At 42.7% G+C, this 17,299-nt stretch overlaps 1 protein-coding gene across 1 annotated transcript in view; it reads left to right on the top strand.

Moving 5' to 3' along the window:
- The first annotated feature begins 1,765 nt into the window (after window positions 1-1,765).
- The window catches only part of KCNK1 (potassium two pore domain channel subfamily K member 1), a 36,862-nt gene continuing 21,328 nt past the window's right edge, over window positions 1,766-17,299 (top strand). Inside the window, exon 1 of the mRNA XM_087774065.1 lies at window positions 1,766-2,364. Coding sequence (XP_087630191.1) covers window positions 2,010-2,364 — 355 coding nt within the window. The 5' untranslated portion in view covers window positions 1,766-2,009. The remainder of the gene's footprint in view (window positions 2,365-17,299) is intronic.

The following is a 17,299-nucleotide window of genomic DNA, read 5'->3' as shown; positions in this document are numbered from 1 at the left end:
CACTGATGCTGATGAAAGGTGCTGAAGTGGTGGTGTAGGGACACGACATCTCTGCCTTTGTCTGTCCTTCTGCCAATTAACTTCTGGATATACAGCATAGATTTTCTTCAGTTGCTCATTTCAAACCTCTCCCCTAATAATTATGTTGTACCTCTGTCCGGTGCTACAATTTATATATATGAAAAAGGCACTTTGGAACCATTTACCTTGCCACAGTTCAGGAGTTCAGCTGTGGGGGAAAAGTTTACCTTCCTACCAAAACACCCAAGTGCCCACGGTACCCCCTCCCCAGCTGTATGATCGAATGTGCATGCAAAAGGTGCACATGCCACGCACATGACAGACGCACATCGGTAGGCCACAACACACGTGCACTCCTAGCACGGCATCAAGAGTCTGCTTGCTGGGCCTGTCGGGTACGCACCTACCACATCCCCCAAGTGTGCCATTTCGCCGTGCATTCAAGCAGCTGCTTTTTGCATGCATGAACACATTTTCATTTTGATCATCCAACAAGGGGCGGGGGAGGAGTTAAGCCCCTGGAACAACTCAGCTGTAGCTGGCAGGGGGGAATGGGCCAGGAACTGGATAAGCCGTTCTGCCAGGCCAGATTCATCCCACAGCCCAGTGTATCTTTTGTATAAAAGGAAACGTTGACACATCATTTTAAGTTTCTAGCACAAAAAATTGTTTCATGCCTTTCATTTTTGTATTCTTTTCCCGTTTTAGTCCTTACAGCTTAGAGGGGTCCCTCACAGCTTAAGATAGGATCCCAGATTTTATATACTCTGTCCGAACTCACTGGCTCAGCCCCAGTAAGTGTCTAATTTACAAGCTACTACTTTGTTTCTGTGACTGTACAAGCTGCCATCAGCTGAGACGTGAGAGGGAAGTGGCAGAGCCCTGCAGGATGCGACCCGGGACTCTCCTCCAGAAGCTGCCTTTAGTCACCTGAAGGGACACTTTGGGAAGCTACAATTTTTACTGCTCCTTTTCATGCGGTGGGGAACTTCTTTGCGGATTAACTGTATGAATGCGGGCCAGAGTTTGAGATGGATGAAGAAAGAAGCATTTGAAGTGAAACTTGAGAAGACCACTGGTTTGGACCACACTGCGAGCTGGCTGGACAGTGCATTTGTATTCGTCGTGGATGCTGCTCTGAGCACGAGCCGGGTGCTTCATACCATTAAACAGTAAGTATCTCCAGGAGCGCAGCACAGAACTGAAGACTCATTCAGCTCGGATGGGGCTTCTGGAGGTTACCTGGTTCAAACTGCACCCCCACTGGCCCCATTTTGAACTTCGGTCCCAGGGGACCTGAGGGAGGACATTAACGCCTGCCATCAGGGTTTCTCCTTGAATGCATCGCATCCCCGAGCCGAAATTCAGCCTCCTGCTTCACACTGCTCCGTCTCTGGCGTTACCGTCTACTGCTTCGCCCAGCGCCTTTCGAAATATTGAAAAAAAAAACCCAAAAAAAGACAAGAGTGGAAGGAATTGCTGTTTTGGGGGTTTCTCTTTCACAGGGGGGCAGCGAGGGGCGGTGCAGCGAGGCGCGGAAATCTGCAGGCACTTTTGTGTGACAAGGGGAAGAAATCCCCGCCAGGCGCCCGGCCGCAGGCCACCCCGCCGCAGAGACGGGGGGCCCTGGGCCGGCCTCCCCGCCCGTTCGCTGGGGCCCCTGCCGCCGCCCCGCGCTACTCGGTGCCAAGAGAGAGGAGGAGAGCGAGCGCCGGTGCAGGCGGCGGCGGAGGGCGGGCGAGGCGGCGGGGCGAGGCGGCGGGGCCGGGCGGCCGGCGGCGGCAGCAGGCCGTCCCTCAGCCGCGGTACCTGCGCCGCGCCGCCACGTGAGCGCCACATCACCGCCTGCTCCGCGCCTTCAAAGTCAGCGGCCGCAGGGAGGGCAGGCGGCGGCCGCACCGGCCGCGCTCCCCCCGCCGCCCCGCAAGCCCCGCTCCCCCTCGGCGGCCCGGCCCGGCCCGGGGCGCAGCCGGCCCCGGTTCGGGAAGATGCTGCAGTCGCTGGCGGGCAGTTCCTGCGTGCGGCTGGTGGAGCAGCACCGCTCCGCTTGGTGCTTCGCCCTCTTGGTGCTGGGTTACCTGCTCTACCTGGTCTTCGGCGCCGTGGTCTTCTCCTCGGTGGAGCTGCCCTACGAGGACCTGCTGCGCCAGGAGCTGAGCAAGCTGAAGCAGCGCTTCCTGGAGGAGCACGCCTGCCTCTCGGAGCAGCAGCTGGAGCAGTTCCTGATGCGGGTGCTGGAGGCCAGCAACTACGGCGTCTCGGTGCTCAGCAACGCCTCGGGCAACTGGAACTGGGACTTCACCTCTTCCCTCTTCTTCGCCAGCACCGTCCTCTCCACCACGGGTAAGGGAACGGCGGCCCACCCGCCGCCGGAGGCCTTCCGGGGAGGCCCGGACCCCTCCTCAGGGCCGCCGCGGAGGTGGAGGGGTTGGCGTGGGGACGCTTTCCCCCGCAGCCCGAGAGAAGCCGGGCCTGGGGCCGCCCGCCGTCCCCCCCCCCCCCCCCCCTCACGTCCAGGGCCGCGGGGCCGGTGCGGGGCCGGCCGGCCCCGCACCGGCCCCGCGGCCCTGGACGTGAGGGGGGGGCGGCGGCGGTTGGGCTGCGGAGGAATCGTTACTTGCCAAACTCTCTTGTGTGAGAGGAATGTTTTATGTGAGGCGCATCACCCGTATTTTAAACCCACCCTGTGAAGAGCCAGATGGCCAACTCTTCCCCCCCCCCCCCCCCCTTGAAAATTTTGGGTGCTTTTGAAAATCCACCCAGGTGCCCATCGCTTTCTTTGAACTTTTAGATGCTTTTAGGGGCGTCTCCGTTGCATTTCTTTCAGTCTGAATTGGGGAGGAAACTGCTAACCTGGGTATAATAACAACGAAGTTAAATTTCAGTTTCATATTTTACCATCAATTTGGGTTTAATATTTGCATGTGAAAGACTAAAGGATAATGCTTACTTCCTTCCAAATAGAAATTTTCATTGGCACTTTGGGCGTAGTTTTTATGAGCGCTTATTTTTACAGCAGTCGTGTTTCACACAAGATTGTAGTGGGCAGCCTTCTTGTAAAGGATGAGTGCAGGCATTTGTGCTGGGAAGCTGGGCTGTGGTGATTTGAATGTGGCTCACTGAAATGAATAACAAAGGCTTATCGAATAAGAAAAGCTTTAAAAAAAATCATCCCAAAATTAGTCCAGCCAGAGGGCTTTGAGGCTTGGCAGTACACTGATACCACTATAAAAGATGCAATGCTTTTCCATTTTTTTTTTTTTTTTCTTCCCCTCCTCTCCCCCAAGTGAGCACTCTTTCTATTATGGGAAATATAATCAGCTGATATCAATAATGACACTTAATAATTTACTTACTTGATTTTATTTTGGTGCTTCCTGACTGATTTCAAACAGGGAATGCTTGTCCTAAAAATAGTTGTCATTGAGTATGCAGGTCGGGTTGCCTGCTTGTTATAAGGAGTTGTTTTGTTGTTTGGTTTTTTTTTTTTTAAAGTAAAATAGGGTTATGGGTATCCCCGTAACATCTCCCCACTCATCTTAATAACTAGAGTTAGAGCTTGTAAGAAGAGAGAAGGTGACATGCTTGTGACAATTAAATGCTTGCAGTGAATAAATATCTAAGCTTTAATCAACATATAGTAAAAATATCGGAGAAAAAACAATTAATTGTGATAGTACTTCAGCACTTGAATTTTTTTTTTTTCCCCAGTAAAACTGTAAAGCACTTAATTGACCTTATGATGTGTGTTTCCATTACACTTTCTGGTACTATAAAATGTAAATTATTTTGTCCAAGAACTATTTTTATATTCAAATTATTTTTTCTATAGAATAGTAACTTACATGTTCAGAAAAGCAGAACCTTTTTTAATATCCTTTTTTTTATTTGTTCTTTTACAGTGCAGTGTGTGTAACTTTTCATTTTTTTTTTTTTGATCAGACAAAAATCTAATCCACAATCCCTGCAGTTTGTTATTTTTAAATCTGGCAGCATTGATTTCGGAGATGAATCAATCAAAAAATGTCCACAATCAGGACAGTGGGGATGGGACTGAGTTAGTAGCACTTTAGTACTGCCTGCTAAGACATAGCTACAGGATGTTTGGATTTGGTGGTACAGTTCAGGCAGAGATACCTCTTTCCCGCTGCACGTCTTCTTAAGGGCAAGGCATAACCTGGTCCTGCATGTTCAGCTGATTTGATTATAGAGGCCCTACAAGGAAAGTATTGAAAACACAAGGTACCGTTGTCCAAACTGAAAACCTTTTAGAAAACTCCACTTAAATGACATACGCGTAGAAGATGCAGAGGTCCAAAATGCATGCGTTATCATTATTTCTGTGAATTTCAGAAACTGAAGTTCATCTAGTCATCATTGACATAGTAGACCAGGCATCAAATGCTGGTACTTCCTTCTGTGTCCAGTAGTCCTGTGGGTTGGGCCCCTTTTAACAAAATCTATCTGTTTCTTGTCTTATGCAGTGGCCTTCAGCTTTACTTGCTTCCTATTTAATATAAATAAGAATTTGTACAAGTAGACAAGTATAAATCCAGACCAATATAGTATGTCCAACACTTGTCCAAATTCTTCCAAAGGCACACAGATTTCTGGTGAGGGGCATTTCTCCCCCTCCCCTCCCCCCCCCCCCCCCCCAATTTACTTTGTACCTGTACAAGGAATCTTTCAAGTCTTTTGAAATGATCATTAAAATGAAAGACAAGCAAGAAGCAGAACCTGCCTGGTCATCTCAAACAGCTGTTTGGAAGTGTTTGAACATTCAAAAAATGCTGTATTATTACAAACTGTACACCTGAAATGTGCTCTCTTTGCCGAGTACAGTAAGGACAAACGGAGAAAAGAGAACCTTGGTACTGATGCTACCAGCTGAGCGTAGCTTCTGTGCTGGGATAAGTGAAATGAAACTGCGGGCAGCAGTGGGATGTTTCTTATATTCAGCTGACTGAATTTGCCATTCATCATGTAAATAAATGCACACCTACCCCTTGTACAGAGGACAAGGCTTATTTCACAGCCTTTTAGTTTTCTATATAAGGAAAGTGTTTAATTTTAGCATCCCCAGCTCCACTTCTTGTTCCCTCCCATCCTTATTATATTCTTTGGCTTCTTACTAACTAGAGAAAAATCCTTGAAGAAAATGATAAAGCTAGTTAAGAATTTGGAAAAATTCTTAAACGGAGGGAGTTTGCAGAATAAACACAGTAGGGCAAATTGTTACTTGAAAGCAATTTATATTGCTGCACACATGGACTGTCACAGGACTGTCACAAGCTGCCTGAAGGACGGGCAAACAAAGGGCAGTGAAGTGGACTGGGGGTGAGGTTTCAGCAGATTATAGCAGTGAGTGGCAGCAGGTTTCTCTCCTAACAACTTTATTCCTCCCTGTGCAACTTAAGCAGCCATGCAGAATGCCATATGAGCAGTGTGCAAGAGGAAGCAATTTAATCATTAATCATTGACAACATAAACACTAAGAATATACAATTGCGTGCATTTAAATAGCATCTGCCTTGGAAACTCTGTAATTATGACCTTATGCACATCTACGGTCATCGCTTGTCTCAGTGCTGGATCTCATGAATGATCTTGCTGAAGCAGTTGTTTCTGGTTGGCTTTGTTGTGGGACCATCTGTGCAAATATGTGTTTTATTTCCAACAATAAAAATGAAGTAATTTTTTGTGCTCGCTCTCCCAGATAGTGTGTTTTCACTGTTCTTGGGGTTCTGTTAGGCTCTAAGATCTTATCCCATATTGGGGTAATAAGGGAATACTGTACTACACAAATTGTAAGCAGAATGGAGTAAAAAAAGAAATTGATATTGGTTGTGTTGCAAGATATGAAGAGTAAAGTGGCTTCTGTTTGTTGAGGGAAAACAGGTAGGGAAGGAATGGATATGCCAATTTAGGAACGTAGGGCCTGTATTTTTGTGTTTGCTTTTAGAAAGGGTCTTCCTAGTGTAAGGATATCCCACGGCATTTTATGCAAAAGGACCAGAAGTCTTATTCTGACTGTCCAGCTTTGAGTGTTTTTGCTCTCATCACAAACATGACTGTAGTTTCACTTAAAATTTGGATACCAGAGGGATGCTGAAAAAGAGCTTCTTTGGATCCTTCTCTGTTGTGATAGAGTTGGCAAGGTATACATCACAAGAAAGCTAGGATAGCCTTGTCCTGAGCTAGGGACTTGCAGAGGAAGGGTGAGGAGAAGTTGCATCTTCTATGATGGCAATATACATTTTTCATTTTTTTTTTGTTATGATCAGGCTGGACTCTTGTCTGAGCCACAGGAGTCAAGACAGTAAGAGAAGGGAGGAGAGGGCTATTAGTATTCAACTGCTTCTAAAGCCTGTAATGTGGTTGTCTGCAAGGTGGTTAGTGCATATCAGCATCTTCTCCAGAATTTGCAAAATGGGGATGTTGGTCGACAGCTGGCTGAACATGAGCCAGCAGTGTGCCCAGGTGGCCGAGAAGGCCAACAGCATCCTGACTTGTATCAGGAATAGTGTGGCCAGCAGGACCAGGGAGGTGATAGTGCCCCTGTACTTGGCACTGGTGAGGCCACACCTTGGATACTGTGTTCAGTTTTGGGCCCCTCACTCCAAGAAGGACATCAAGGTGCTGGAGTCTGTCCAAAGAAGGGCAACAAAGCTGGTGAAGGGTCTAGAGCACGAGTCTTACGAGGAACAGCTGAGAGAACTGGGGTTGTTTAGCCTGGAGAAGAGGAGGCTGAGGGGAGACCTTATCGCTCTCTGCAATTACCTGAAAGGAGGCTGTAGCGAGGTGGGGATTGGTCTCTTCTGCCAAGTAGCAAGTGATGGAACAAAAGGAAACTGCCTCAAGTTGCACCAGGGAAGGTTTAGATTGGATATTATGAAACATTTCTTCACTGAAAGGGCAGTCAGGCACTGGAACAGGCTGCCCAGGGAAGTGGTTGAGTCCCCATCCCTGGAGGTATTTAAAAGACATGTAGATGTGGCACTTAGGGACATAGCACTGCCAGGTCCACCACTAAACTAGGTTAATTGTTGGACTCGATGATCTGAAAGGTCTTTTCCAACCTAAACAATTCTATGATTTAGCCTGTACTGGTTTCAGTGTTGGCACTGAGGATGGGTGTATTATGCTACATTGCAAGGAATAATACCCAAAATCCATAACGTACTGGATTCAGGCTTGCTGTATTCTGAAGAGAGTAAGGAACATCTATGCAGTAGTTGTAGCTAAATGCTGCAGTGGCTGTTACCTTGAAACTGCCTGGTTGAAGGACTAGTAAAGAAACAGTATGGCTTTCAGGGAAAGTTTTGCATTCCAGTTAAATAGCTTATATGAGTCTTACTGGAAAGCAGCGTGAGGAGTTAATATTAATGCATATAGAATTTGATTTCTAAGGGCATTCTGTGTTAGGTCTGATTCTCGTAAGCCTTGCTACTGATGATTTGCAAGAGAAACTAAACTATACCTTTCCTTATGAAAGATAACAGACTGGGAGATTGTGCTGGAGTCAGTGGATGTATTGCAAAAGAAGGTGCAGTCCATATGAAGAGACCAGGAGAGAGACACCTGTCAGTCTCCATCATTTTCTCCACGTTCTTCTGTCAAGAAGTGGTCTTTCTCGCTTTTCTGCTCCGTCAGAGGAACAGACCCCACATCCAGTGCATATTTAGTGTGCAGTACAGATCTTAAGAAATCCATGGAAGATTAGGGAGTGCCATGAAAGCATCATGATGTCTTTGTAACGCTTCACTGTAAGATTCATAGGCTCTTACAGTAGAGCCCTCGGGTGAAAGAGGCTACTTGGGTCTTTCATACCTTATGGAAGAATGTGAATTTAACTTAATTAGAAAGAGGATAGTTCACAGAGGCTTTAGGGAAAGCAGATTTTTTTTGTCCCATACTTGAATTTAATGTAAAATGCATGTTTTATTTTGCTGGCATCAGAATATGTGGTCTGTGTCCCTGAGGATGCCTGTATTAGCTCATTAACACACAATGAATAAATACATTTCATAATTCTTACCAGGTGTGTGTCTGGAGACCTGTCATAAGGTTCATTTTGTATGAAAACATACAAACCTTGTGACGGTTTAAACTCAGATCAGTCTCGCTAGTAGTCACCTCTGACTCCAGCAAAATCTGAAGTTTCATTGTACTACTGCTCTGACTGTAGTACTCATGGATCATTTACATACGTGTGGTAAATTGCAGCTGTTCACCAGGGTGGCTATGTCAAACTTGGGGAAGGAACTTTGTTTCTCTTTTAAGAGTTGTTTGTTACTTAGCAACCAGATCTACAGGAAAAGGTAATTTGCTGGGGATGATCTAGGAGACAAAGTGAGACTGTGCTGTGCTCTGCAACAGAGTGGTTTTTATACTGGAGTGCTTCTAAGAAAAGCAAAGGAAATTAAGAGGTAGGTTGAGAAAGATGCCAGAGGAGAAGGATTACATTCAATAGGCCAACTGTTTGGGCACTGACTTAGGATGTGAGAAACCACATTATTTTCCCTGCTTTACTTGGGGGGGGGGGGGGGGGGGGGGAGAGAGAGAGAGAGAGAGAGAGAGAGAGAGAGAGAGAGAGAGAGAGAGAGAGAGAGAGAGAGAGAGAGAGAGAAAGTGGTTGAATGCTACAGGGTGTTGTGGGACAGGGTAGTCGTAGCTACTCTCCTGGAGACTCTCCCCTTCCAGATAGATCAGTAGACTGGCCTGGAACCAGGCATCCCACCTCTCAGATTAAGTAGTATAAACACAAAGTGAAAGAGTCATTCTGTCTGCCTGTGTGCCTGCTTTCCTCTCTGGGAAAATTCCTGTATTTTATACACCGTAGAACAGCTCCAGACTTGCTGCTGCCATGTTCTAGTCTGGCCCCAGGGTTAAGAGGCTGGGACGTGGGAGGTTTCAATTGAATTCTGCTTAATGCCGTTCTCAGGACAAAGATGTGAACTAAGGTTTTCTAGCTGTCTTTAGGAAGAGGAGACAAAAAGGCTACCGTCTAGGGAAGCTGTAACAGGAGGTAAGATGAATATGTATAGACTAGTACTGAGAAAATAGATTGGATGATTCTGGTCTCCTTGTCTTACAACACAAAGACATGGGAACATTTAACAAAATAAAATAAAAAAAAAATCAAATTTAAAACCAGAAAAAAGGGACTTAACAAATTTAAAAGGAAAAACAAAAAAACAAAACACCACAAACCCACTAAAAGTCTCTTGTATAAACATCTCCAAAATACCAGTATTTGTCAAAATTAATGATAATAAACTTTTTGGGAAGGATATTAGGCTCCATGCTTCAGGACACAATCCATTCTTTAGTTACCAGAGATGACAGTTACAGCCAACAGACCAGTCGCATTATCTCTTGTGTGTCCACGACAAAGGGACAAAGTTCTTGTTTTCTCTACTGAAGTAGGCAGTAGCAGAGAGGAAATCTGGGTCTGTCCTGTCTTGTGTTCCAGGCAGGGTGGCAGTTCCTGGTTTTTTGTGTGAGTACAGTAATCAGCTGTGCCAAACTCCTGCTTCTGCTTGCTGAAACAAAGGGTGGCAAAAGTAACTCTAATCCAATGTTTATGCTTTACGGGCCAATGACTAGTAAAAAACCATCTCCTGGCAGAAATCGGAGAAGCCATGGAGCAGCATGACTGTATTATTGTTTGGAGCAGTGCTGGCTGCTGATGGATGGAGTGTCTCTCTTACAAGCTCTGTCCTCGCTTGTGGGTCCCACTGTTCCACCTGCCTTGCTAAATTCCCAGTGATGAGGAGCCAGCCCAGCAGCTCTCCACAGGTGAAGGACTGCAACTGCTGCCTCTGTAGCCCTTCTGTGTCAGGTCTAGGGTCATTCTTCCTCTGCTGAAATAAAAACAAAAATAAATCACAAAACCAGTCCATTAAACTTAGTATGATACACAGAGTGTAACTGGCATCAGGACTGAGTTAATGGTGTTCTGCCCTGAGCTTATTAATTGACTCATTTTTTTGTAAATGTTAACTTTGCTATTTCTCTGGGTTTTCCTGATTTAACTATGTTAAAATTATTTGCTGTTTGTCATAGACAGATTACATGGCATCCTGTTACTCTATTATTATTTCTAATTATTACTCTGTTTGGCTTTATTTTGTTCTGTGATATTTACATCTTAATTGAAAGGAAAAGTAATCTCTCAAAAAATTGCCTTTCATTAAAAAGTTTCTATTTGTAATCCTTTTGCAAAACTGGAATTTTTATTACCGTTCTACTGACATGTCCAAATCAAATCCTAAGCTAAAAGTTATGTATGCTTTCAGAGCAACAATCAAATCTTGCAGTTCCTGACCGTTGCTGAGTAGGATTTTCACTTTTATGTGAATATAATTTAAAATAAGTCTTCTTTCAAAACTGTAGTTTCTCCTGTTTTCATTTATGGCTGGTTTTTTGTTCTTTCTTTGTTTCACTTTGGCCCACTGCACCGTGATTTTAATAATCTATGGGTTTTTTGGATAGAAGGACATCATAATCTATGGAGAAATGTCTACTTTAGCCGCTGCTCCAGGTTAATTATAAAGTAGGCCACAAGCTGCTAAACCATAGGAAGACCAGGATATTTCTTGGCATGTGCAGAAGTGGAATTTTAGCGATTTGAGAAAAATTACAATACCTATGAGAGTTTTGATGCCTTCAGCATTAAAGAATAGCAATAAAAAGTTTCTCGGGAGTTAGCTACCTAAATTCCTACTGTCTCTCTGGATCTGACCTCAGCTGCTTGAAGGTTATTGTATATTTGTACAAAATTCAACCAAAGTCCTGGAGTAGTTACTGATGGTGACCCAGAGACCGTAGGAGAAACGTGTCAGGTCACTTTTTCACTTGAGAACCTAGCTGAAACCTTAAACAGATTGTGTTTCTTATGAGGGCAAAACAGTGATAAGTCCTGGTTAAGACCAGGACTGAAAGGAATGAATGGAGCAAAGCTTTTCAGGTGGTTGTGCTTCAGAAAAGTATCGGAGTGGCTTTTGCAAGAACATATGGATTTTCTCTCCCCTGGAAAGAAAAAGATACATATTCATCTCTGAAAATGAGTATGTAAACTTCCTTGCAGGAGAAGCACATATGAGTCAAAGTGGTACATCAGCTGTCACCAGACCCCCGATGTTTACTAACGGGTGCTTCCTGGGTATTACCATAGTACTCTAAATGGATTCTGTGCCAGTAGCTTAAGCAGCTTCAGAAGGTATCACAGCATCTTTAAGGAACTAGGGGGATGCAGATGCGGAAGCAAGGAGATGTTAGGCAGTATTCCCTGGCAGCAGCTGAGGAAGGAGGTTTGGTGGGGAAACAGGTTTTGCCAGCGGAACAAGCCAACCCAGTAGTCTTCTGAGTACCACTGCTTGTGTGTGAGAAAGTGAGGCTGTGCCCTCTGACAAAGTTGCATACTATTTACCAGTAGAAACTTTAACAGCGGTTTTCCATCTTTCTCCTGAAAATTATGAGTCGAGACTGTTGTTATGCTAATAGGGAGTAGAGGCTTTCTCTATCTTTTTGCTGTCCTCTACTACAAAGTGAAAATTTCTGGAGTAACCAGAACTTCTATACAGAATGTTTTCAAGCATAATTTAATAGCATTGCAAACGCAGCTTTTGAGAGAACTGGTACCACAAGAATGGTGTTTTGTAATCTTTTTTGCTCCTTGTGCACTTCATGTTCCACACACTGAATGTGTTTTCTGAAGAAATTAAGAATAACTCCAGAAGCTAAAACAAAAAGGTTAAAATGTACTTCTGAATTTCATCCTACATGTAGTATCTGAGTACCTCTTTCTGTGTCTTTCATTTAAAGACTGTTTAAATTGAATCAGCTAAATAACCTTAAATTCTTCAACAGTAGCTACTTCACAAATGGCTTCTATGAGTAGAAGTATGAGTTGGTTTAAGGGGGGGGAGCATGACCAACCAGAAGTAGATATTGAAATGATAGGGTTAAGACATACATTGTACCATTCTTTACTTTTTCTTTTTTTTTTTTTTTTTTTAAAAAAGCAGAAGCTTAATTCTAATGATAGATGAATCTAGCTTCAAAATTAAATTCAGGCAGCACTTAGATTTTGGAAATTAATTTCTTTGTTTTACTGAGTGTATGATAATGCTAGTTGTAGTATGCTGAAATGACTGTGAAAGGAATCCTTTTCCCAACTTTACTGAAAATATTGTATTTAGAGGTTAAATATTCTGCATTCAGTGTTTACAGTAAAGGCACTGCGTTTAGTTGATATGACTATATGCCATTAAAATAACAAGTAAGTTACACATTTGCTTCAGTGTGTTTCCTGCAATGTTGGTAAAAGCTATATAGCAGGCTTTTCATATAGAAACATGCAGTGAGACTAGAAGTATGAACACATGATGTGTTGGGGAAAGAAAAATAGTCTGCCCTACAGAAAATTATAGAACTACTAAGCCTGGTGGGAATTCTGTCACAAGTGCTCATCTGCTTTTGCATCTTCCTTTTTGTAGTAATGTGCCTAAAGGTGACACATGAGTATCCTGAAGCTAAGCTAAATACAGAATTGCAGGGAAAGGGTCTCCTGCATCAAGGAAAAAGGAGGCAGCCAGCTCACAAGGACTGTAAAATTGACTGCTGTTTCAGAAAGTTATTCTCCCTTTTTGTTACACACAAGGGTTAAATACATACTAAAACTAATTATTTTAAAATGTGAGAAGATTTCTCAGTGTTAAGAGGCAAAAGCGACCCTTCAGAAGACCTCAAATGATGGCAGCACTGGCTGGAATGGGGCTTACGCATGTTTTTATTTTAAAGCCTGTACTGAGTTGTCTCTTACGTGACACTTGGTCTTTTATTTATTTTGTTATTTTAAACCTACATGGCACACTACGAACACATTTTGCTCAGTCGAGCTTTTAAAATGCGATGGGCGGGCTGAGACATTGCAACATGCAGTAGCAGTGCCAAAGTCCAGAGGCAAGCTAGTGTAGGTATCCTCCTTTGTTTACAAGAACTTCAGAGTCACCAAATGCAAAGGCAAAGCAAAGATTGTGATTTCATCTCCTCCTCAGTAGGCTGGGATCATACTATACATGGCTTTAAAGAAAGCTGTAGTGAAAAAACCCCCATGTATTCAGAAAGTAGCAACATGTTCAGAAATCTGCTAAAAAATTAAGTAGCTTGGATGTTTAACTCTTGGGGACTTCATTGTACAATCCTATACATCTCACTTCATAAAAGGGGAAAAAGAGCCCTAAAAATTGCTTGTTGTAATTAAAATTAATATGCGAAGCCACGAACTCTCTACTCTGTATATTATTTAAGTAGCTATTTACCCAACTACATGCTGTACAAGAATGGCATAGACCTTTCCCTTTGAAGCATACAGCCTAAAGGAAATGAGAAAACCCTAAAGCAAACTGGAGAACTTCCATCTCTTTTAGAGTTTTGGAAGCTCTAGGCTGTATGATTTACTAATGGGCAATTAAATTTTAAACACTTCAGAGCATGTCTTGTTACTTATTGTCATGGCTATATTTTTATTTAGTATTGGAATGCTGACTCAGCAGTATAGCAAAAATGACAAAGGCTCAAAGACATATCATTGTGTTACTATTTGAAAGTCCTAGCTCCTGTAAACTGCAAGAGGGATGCAAAGAAATGAATGCAAAATGCTGTAAATCATTTGAATGGTTAATAGTTGGCAATGAAGCTCTCTTACGTGACGGTAAGAGGTTATTTAATTTACCTATGTGCATTTGCATGTCTGTCGAGAAATCCAGGACCCCAGCCTGGCTTCTTGTCCACTGCTGCAACTCCAGTTGGGCAAGCAAAGAACCTTGAACACTACATGATGTTGCATCGCATGAATCAATAATTGATGTTGATAAGAAAAGAGTAAATCTAAGGACAAACTCCTGCCTTAGTTCATTATTGGAGTTGTTATGCATTTACATTCTGCCTATCTACAGTGCAAAGATAAATCTTTATCTTTCAGTCATATCTTTTAGTGCAGCTATTTATAGTAAGTGAAGCCAGCTGAATGTTCAGGTCATGCTCTCCTGGGGGTAATTGTCACCTGACAGAATTTTGTATGCTGCTTCGAGGAAAACGTCATTTACACTAGAAGTTATTATTAACCATGAATCTCAACCAAAGCAAAAGATAGAAACTCTCTCAACGTCTCAAACAGAAGTTTGAGTTCCAGGTTTCATCCTTGCATTATACCGTGTCCTTAGATGCCATGAGGAAGATAGCAATAATCTTTCACATTTCTGAACCACCTTTTATCAGTAGATCCTGAAGCATGCACATACCAGGAACTGCTTTACTGGTTAGAGCACTTTTATTATGTTCTGCATCTTGTGAGATCAGAGTGATATTTCTGTATGTATTTTGCAAAAGGATGAACTAAGACAAAGAGGAAAAAAACAGTCGTGAATGATCATCTAAGAGCCATTAGAATGGCTGAGAATAGGAGCCCGTGATTCTTGTCTTGCAGTTCTCCGCTGCAGCTGCTAGGCTGCATTCCCATACAGCGAGCTGATTTCCCATCCTGTGGATACACTTCAGCATGCTTTCATCTTCTTGCATTGGATATTCTTTTTTCTCTTCCTTTAAGTAATAGTTTTTCTGCTCAGTAATATTAGAGGAAATGGCGGCTACTTGAATAGGGACTTAGAGAAGCCATATCAAAATGTGCAATACACATTTGTGTATCTTTCTTTCAGTGGAGACTCCAGAAATATTGCCACTCCCTTCTAAGAAATTGTTCGGTTGTGTACTCTGTGTAGAGAACAAACTAAGCATCAGTTAATACAGCCCACGTAACTTACCAAAGGTGGGAGTGGCCTTTGTGGGAAGAAGGCAGCATTTGCTCTGCTTTAGCATGCTGGTTGCCTCTCCATATACCTAGTAAAATGTTTGCTCAGGGTGATGTAAACCAAAATGGGCTGAGCCTACCTATCAGCTCTGCCATGTCTTGGACTCCTGATTCCCACCCTATGGTCCAACCTTATTCCCTGTGCTAGGACTGTTGCCTACCGGCCCACAACAGTAAGCCAAGTCAGTTTATCAGACTAGAAGGAAAGCGTTCACTTTCTGCTGGATTGGTTTGCTCTGAGTTATTGCAGCGCGTAAACTACAACCAATGCAAGACGGGGTAGACCCACATAGAGAAAAGGATCTCCTTTCTCAGCAGTAACTCTGGGACTAGATTAGACATTTCATATAACAACTTGGTGAAAGCATGGAAAGAATCAAAAATGCACGGTCAAATTAACAACAGATGCAAGAAAGGAGCTGGCAACCCGTAATGATAATGTAATGTATCTGATAATGTAATGTAATGATAATGTATCTGACAATTGCTGTCTGCCCCTTGTAAAGGAGCGTTATTTCAAGCAGGATTAAAATGACAGCTAGCAAAGCTGAAAGAACTTAATAGGACTCCTCTTTGTTAATAGAGATGCCACCACTAAAATATTTCTATCTGGTATACCTCAGGTACACGCATCTCAAGGGGAACTTTATTTTTTCCCACTGGGTAACTAGTGTTATGTGATAAATTGCATCATCTTTGAAACTAGTAAGGAAGTAATGCGGTCATACTGTTGTGTTTAGTTACTGTAACTAGTTTACAAATTCTGATCATTGACAGTTACAAGAAACTGGATGTGTTCATAGGGCCAGACACTTGCAAAGAAATTCCTCCCTTGAGAAAATGCGTTAACTATCAATTTACACATTGCTGCCCAGGCTCTTCTATGGTAGGCCTTTACTTTGGAATTGTCAACCATTTTACATTCCCCTCTCTTTATATTGAGCTCTGAGAGATGCCACTTAGAGCATCCCGCTTTCCTTGGAGAGTCACAGGTTGCATCAATCCAGCCTTTTTCATGTTGGCCACAGTTTGCAAATGCAAGCACTGGCAGGAGGGTGCTGAACATGAGAAACCTTACTATGATTCAGCCTGAGTGATTGCTAAGTGTTTCTGATACGTGTGCTACCTTAACATAATGGGATTTAAGGAAATGGGACTCAAAATCATTGGTCAGCATTGACGGTCTTTGACTGACATGGTGAGTCCAGAACTGTGATAGGGCAGTTGGAGTATTTTTGGTGAATTGTCCTACTGATTTAATGTTGCCTGCTTTCATTATATGGAGGGCTATCTTATTTTGTCCCTGAGAGGTTAGAATGATCTGTTTTCACTAGAGAAATCATCCTGTAGCTGTAAGAATTTCTGGAAACATCAAATATCCCACCAAGAGACATTTCTCTAACGAAGTGAAGAGAGGTTCACAATTTTAAAATGAACTGTCGTTAATCTAAACAGACAATACAGTGTTTGAAAACCACACAGCATTTTAGTTGCTCTGTCTGTATCTTTGCAGGGCTGGCTAAATGTCTTGTATCTGTAGTTTGCCTTTCTAAATGCTACGTCACTATTTATTTCTAAATAACTTCTTCTAGAAAAGCAAAACCATCTACATTTCATCCTCTCATGAACAGAAATAGTATGTGCAACTACAATGCTGGTTTTTTCCTTTCCTTTTATTTATTGGTAGAACATAAAGTTGTGATTATCCTGGGTATCCTGATTCCAGTGTAACTCATCAAATTTATGGTTCCCACAATTAGTGTTTGCTATGCGGGATGTCCTAAACATGTGAATGATTCAATAGGACTAGTGTATCTATAAAATTGCTTATGGTTCAGTGAGCTAGTTCTCACAACAGTTGAAGTATTTCCCCATTGAGCCTTGCAAATTAATGTTCTATTTTGAGCGTGAAACTGTGAGTATATTCAGCTAGGCTATATTCAGAGTACCATCAAGCACCATATTTAGGCTTGTGATTTAGAGTTTAGAATAAGCCATCTCATCTGAAAAAGTATCTCACTTTGGCCCCTGTGTAAATATTGTCTCTTAATTTCTCTTAATTATTATTTTTAAGTTAGAGATTAATATTCCAGATGGAATATGCCACATGTAAAAGTGGAGACTGATGCACTTGAGTTCTATGTGATTTTGTTAGCTGCTTTAGTGATTTTTGCTATTTGTGTTAAATTGATGTGCTTCTGTTTTGCTTTATGTGCTGTTGAAGTCTTCATGTTTCTGAGAAATAGCTAATTAAAACAGAAGACAGAAATAGAATTTATTTGTATGCAAATGCATTATGATGTCTGATTGATTTATGTATGAAATATTGAAGCACCTTACAAAGATAGGTAAGAACTATGTGTCTTCCTCTGCTGAACAAGGGAGCTGATGCTAGTAACTTCC

This window comes from Nipponia nippon, unplaced genomic scaffold, assembly GCF_047370975.1.
Source record: "Nipponia nippon isolate SJK-2023a ecotype South Korea unplaced genomic scaffold, ASM4737097v1 scaffold_4, whole genome shotgun sequence".
Taxonomy (NCBI): Eukaryota; Metazoa; Chordata; class Aves; order Pelecaniformes; family Threskiornithidae; genus Nipponia; species Nipponia nippon.
This window is presented reverse-complemented; position numbering and strand designations above follow the sequence as displayed.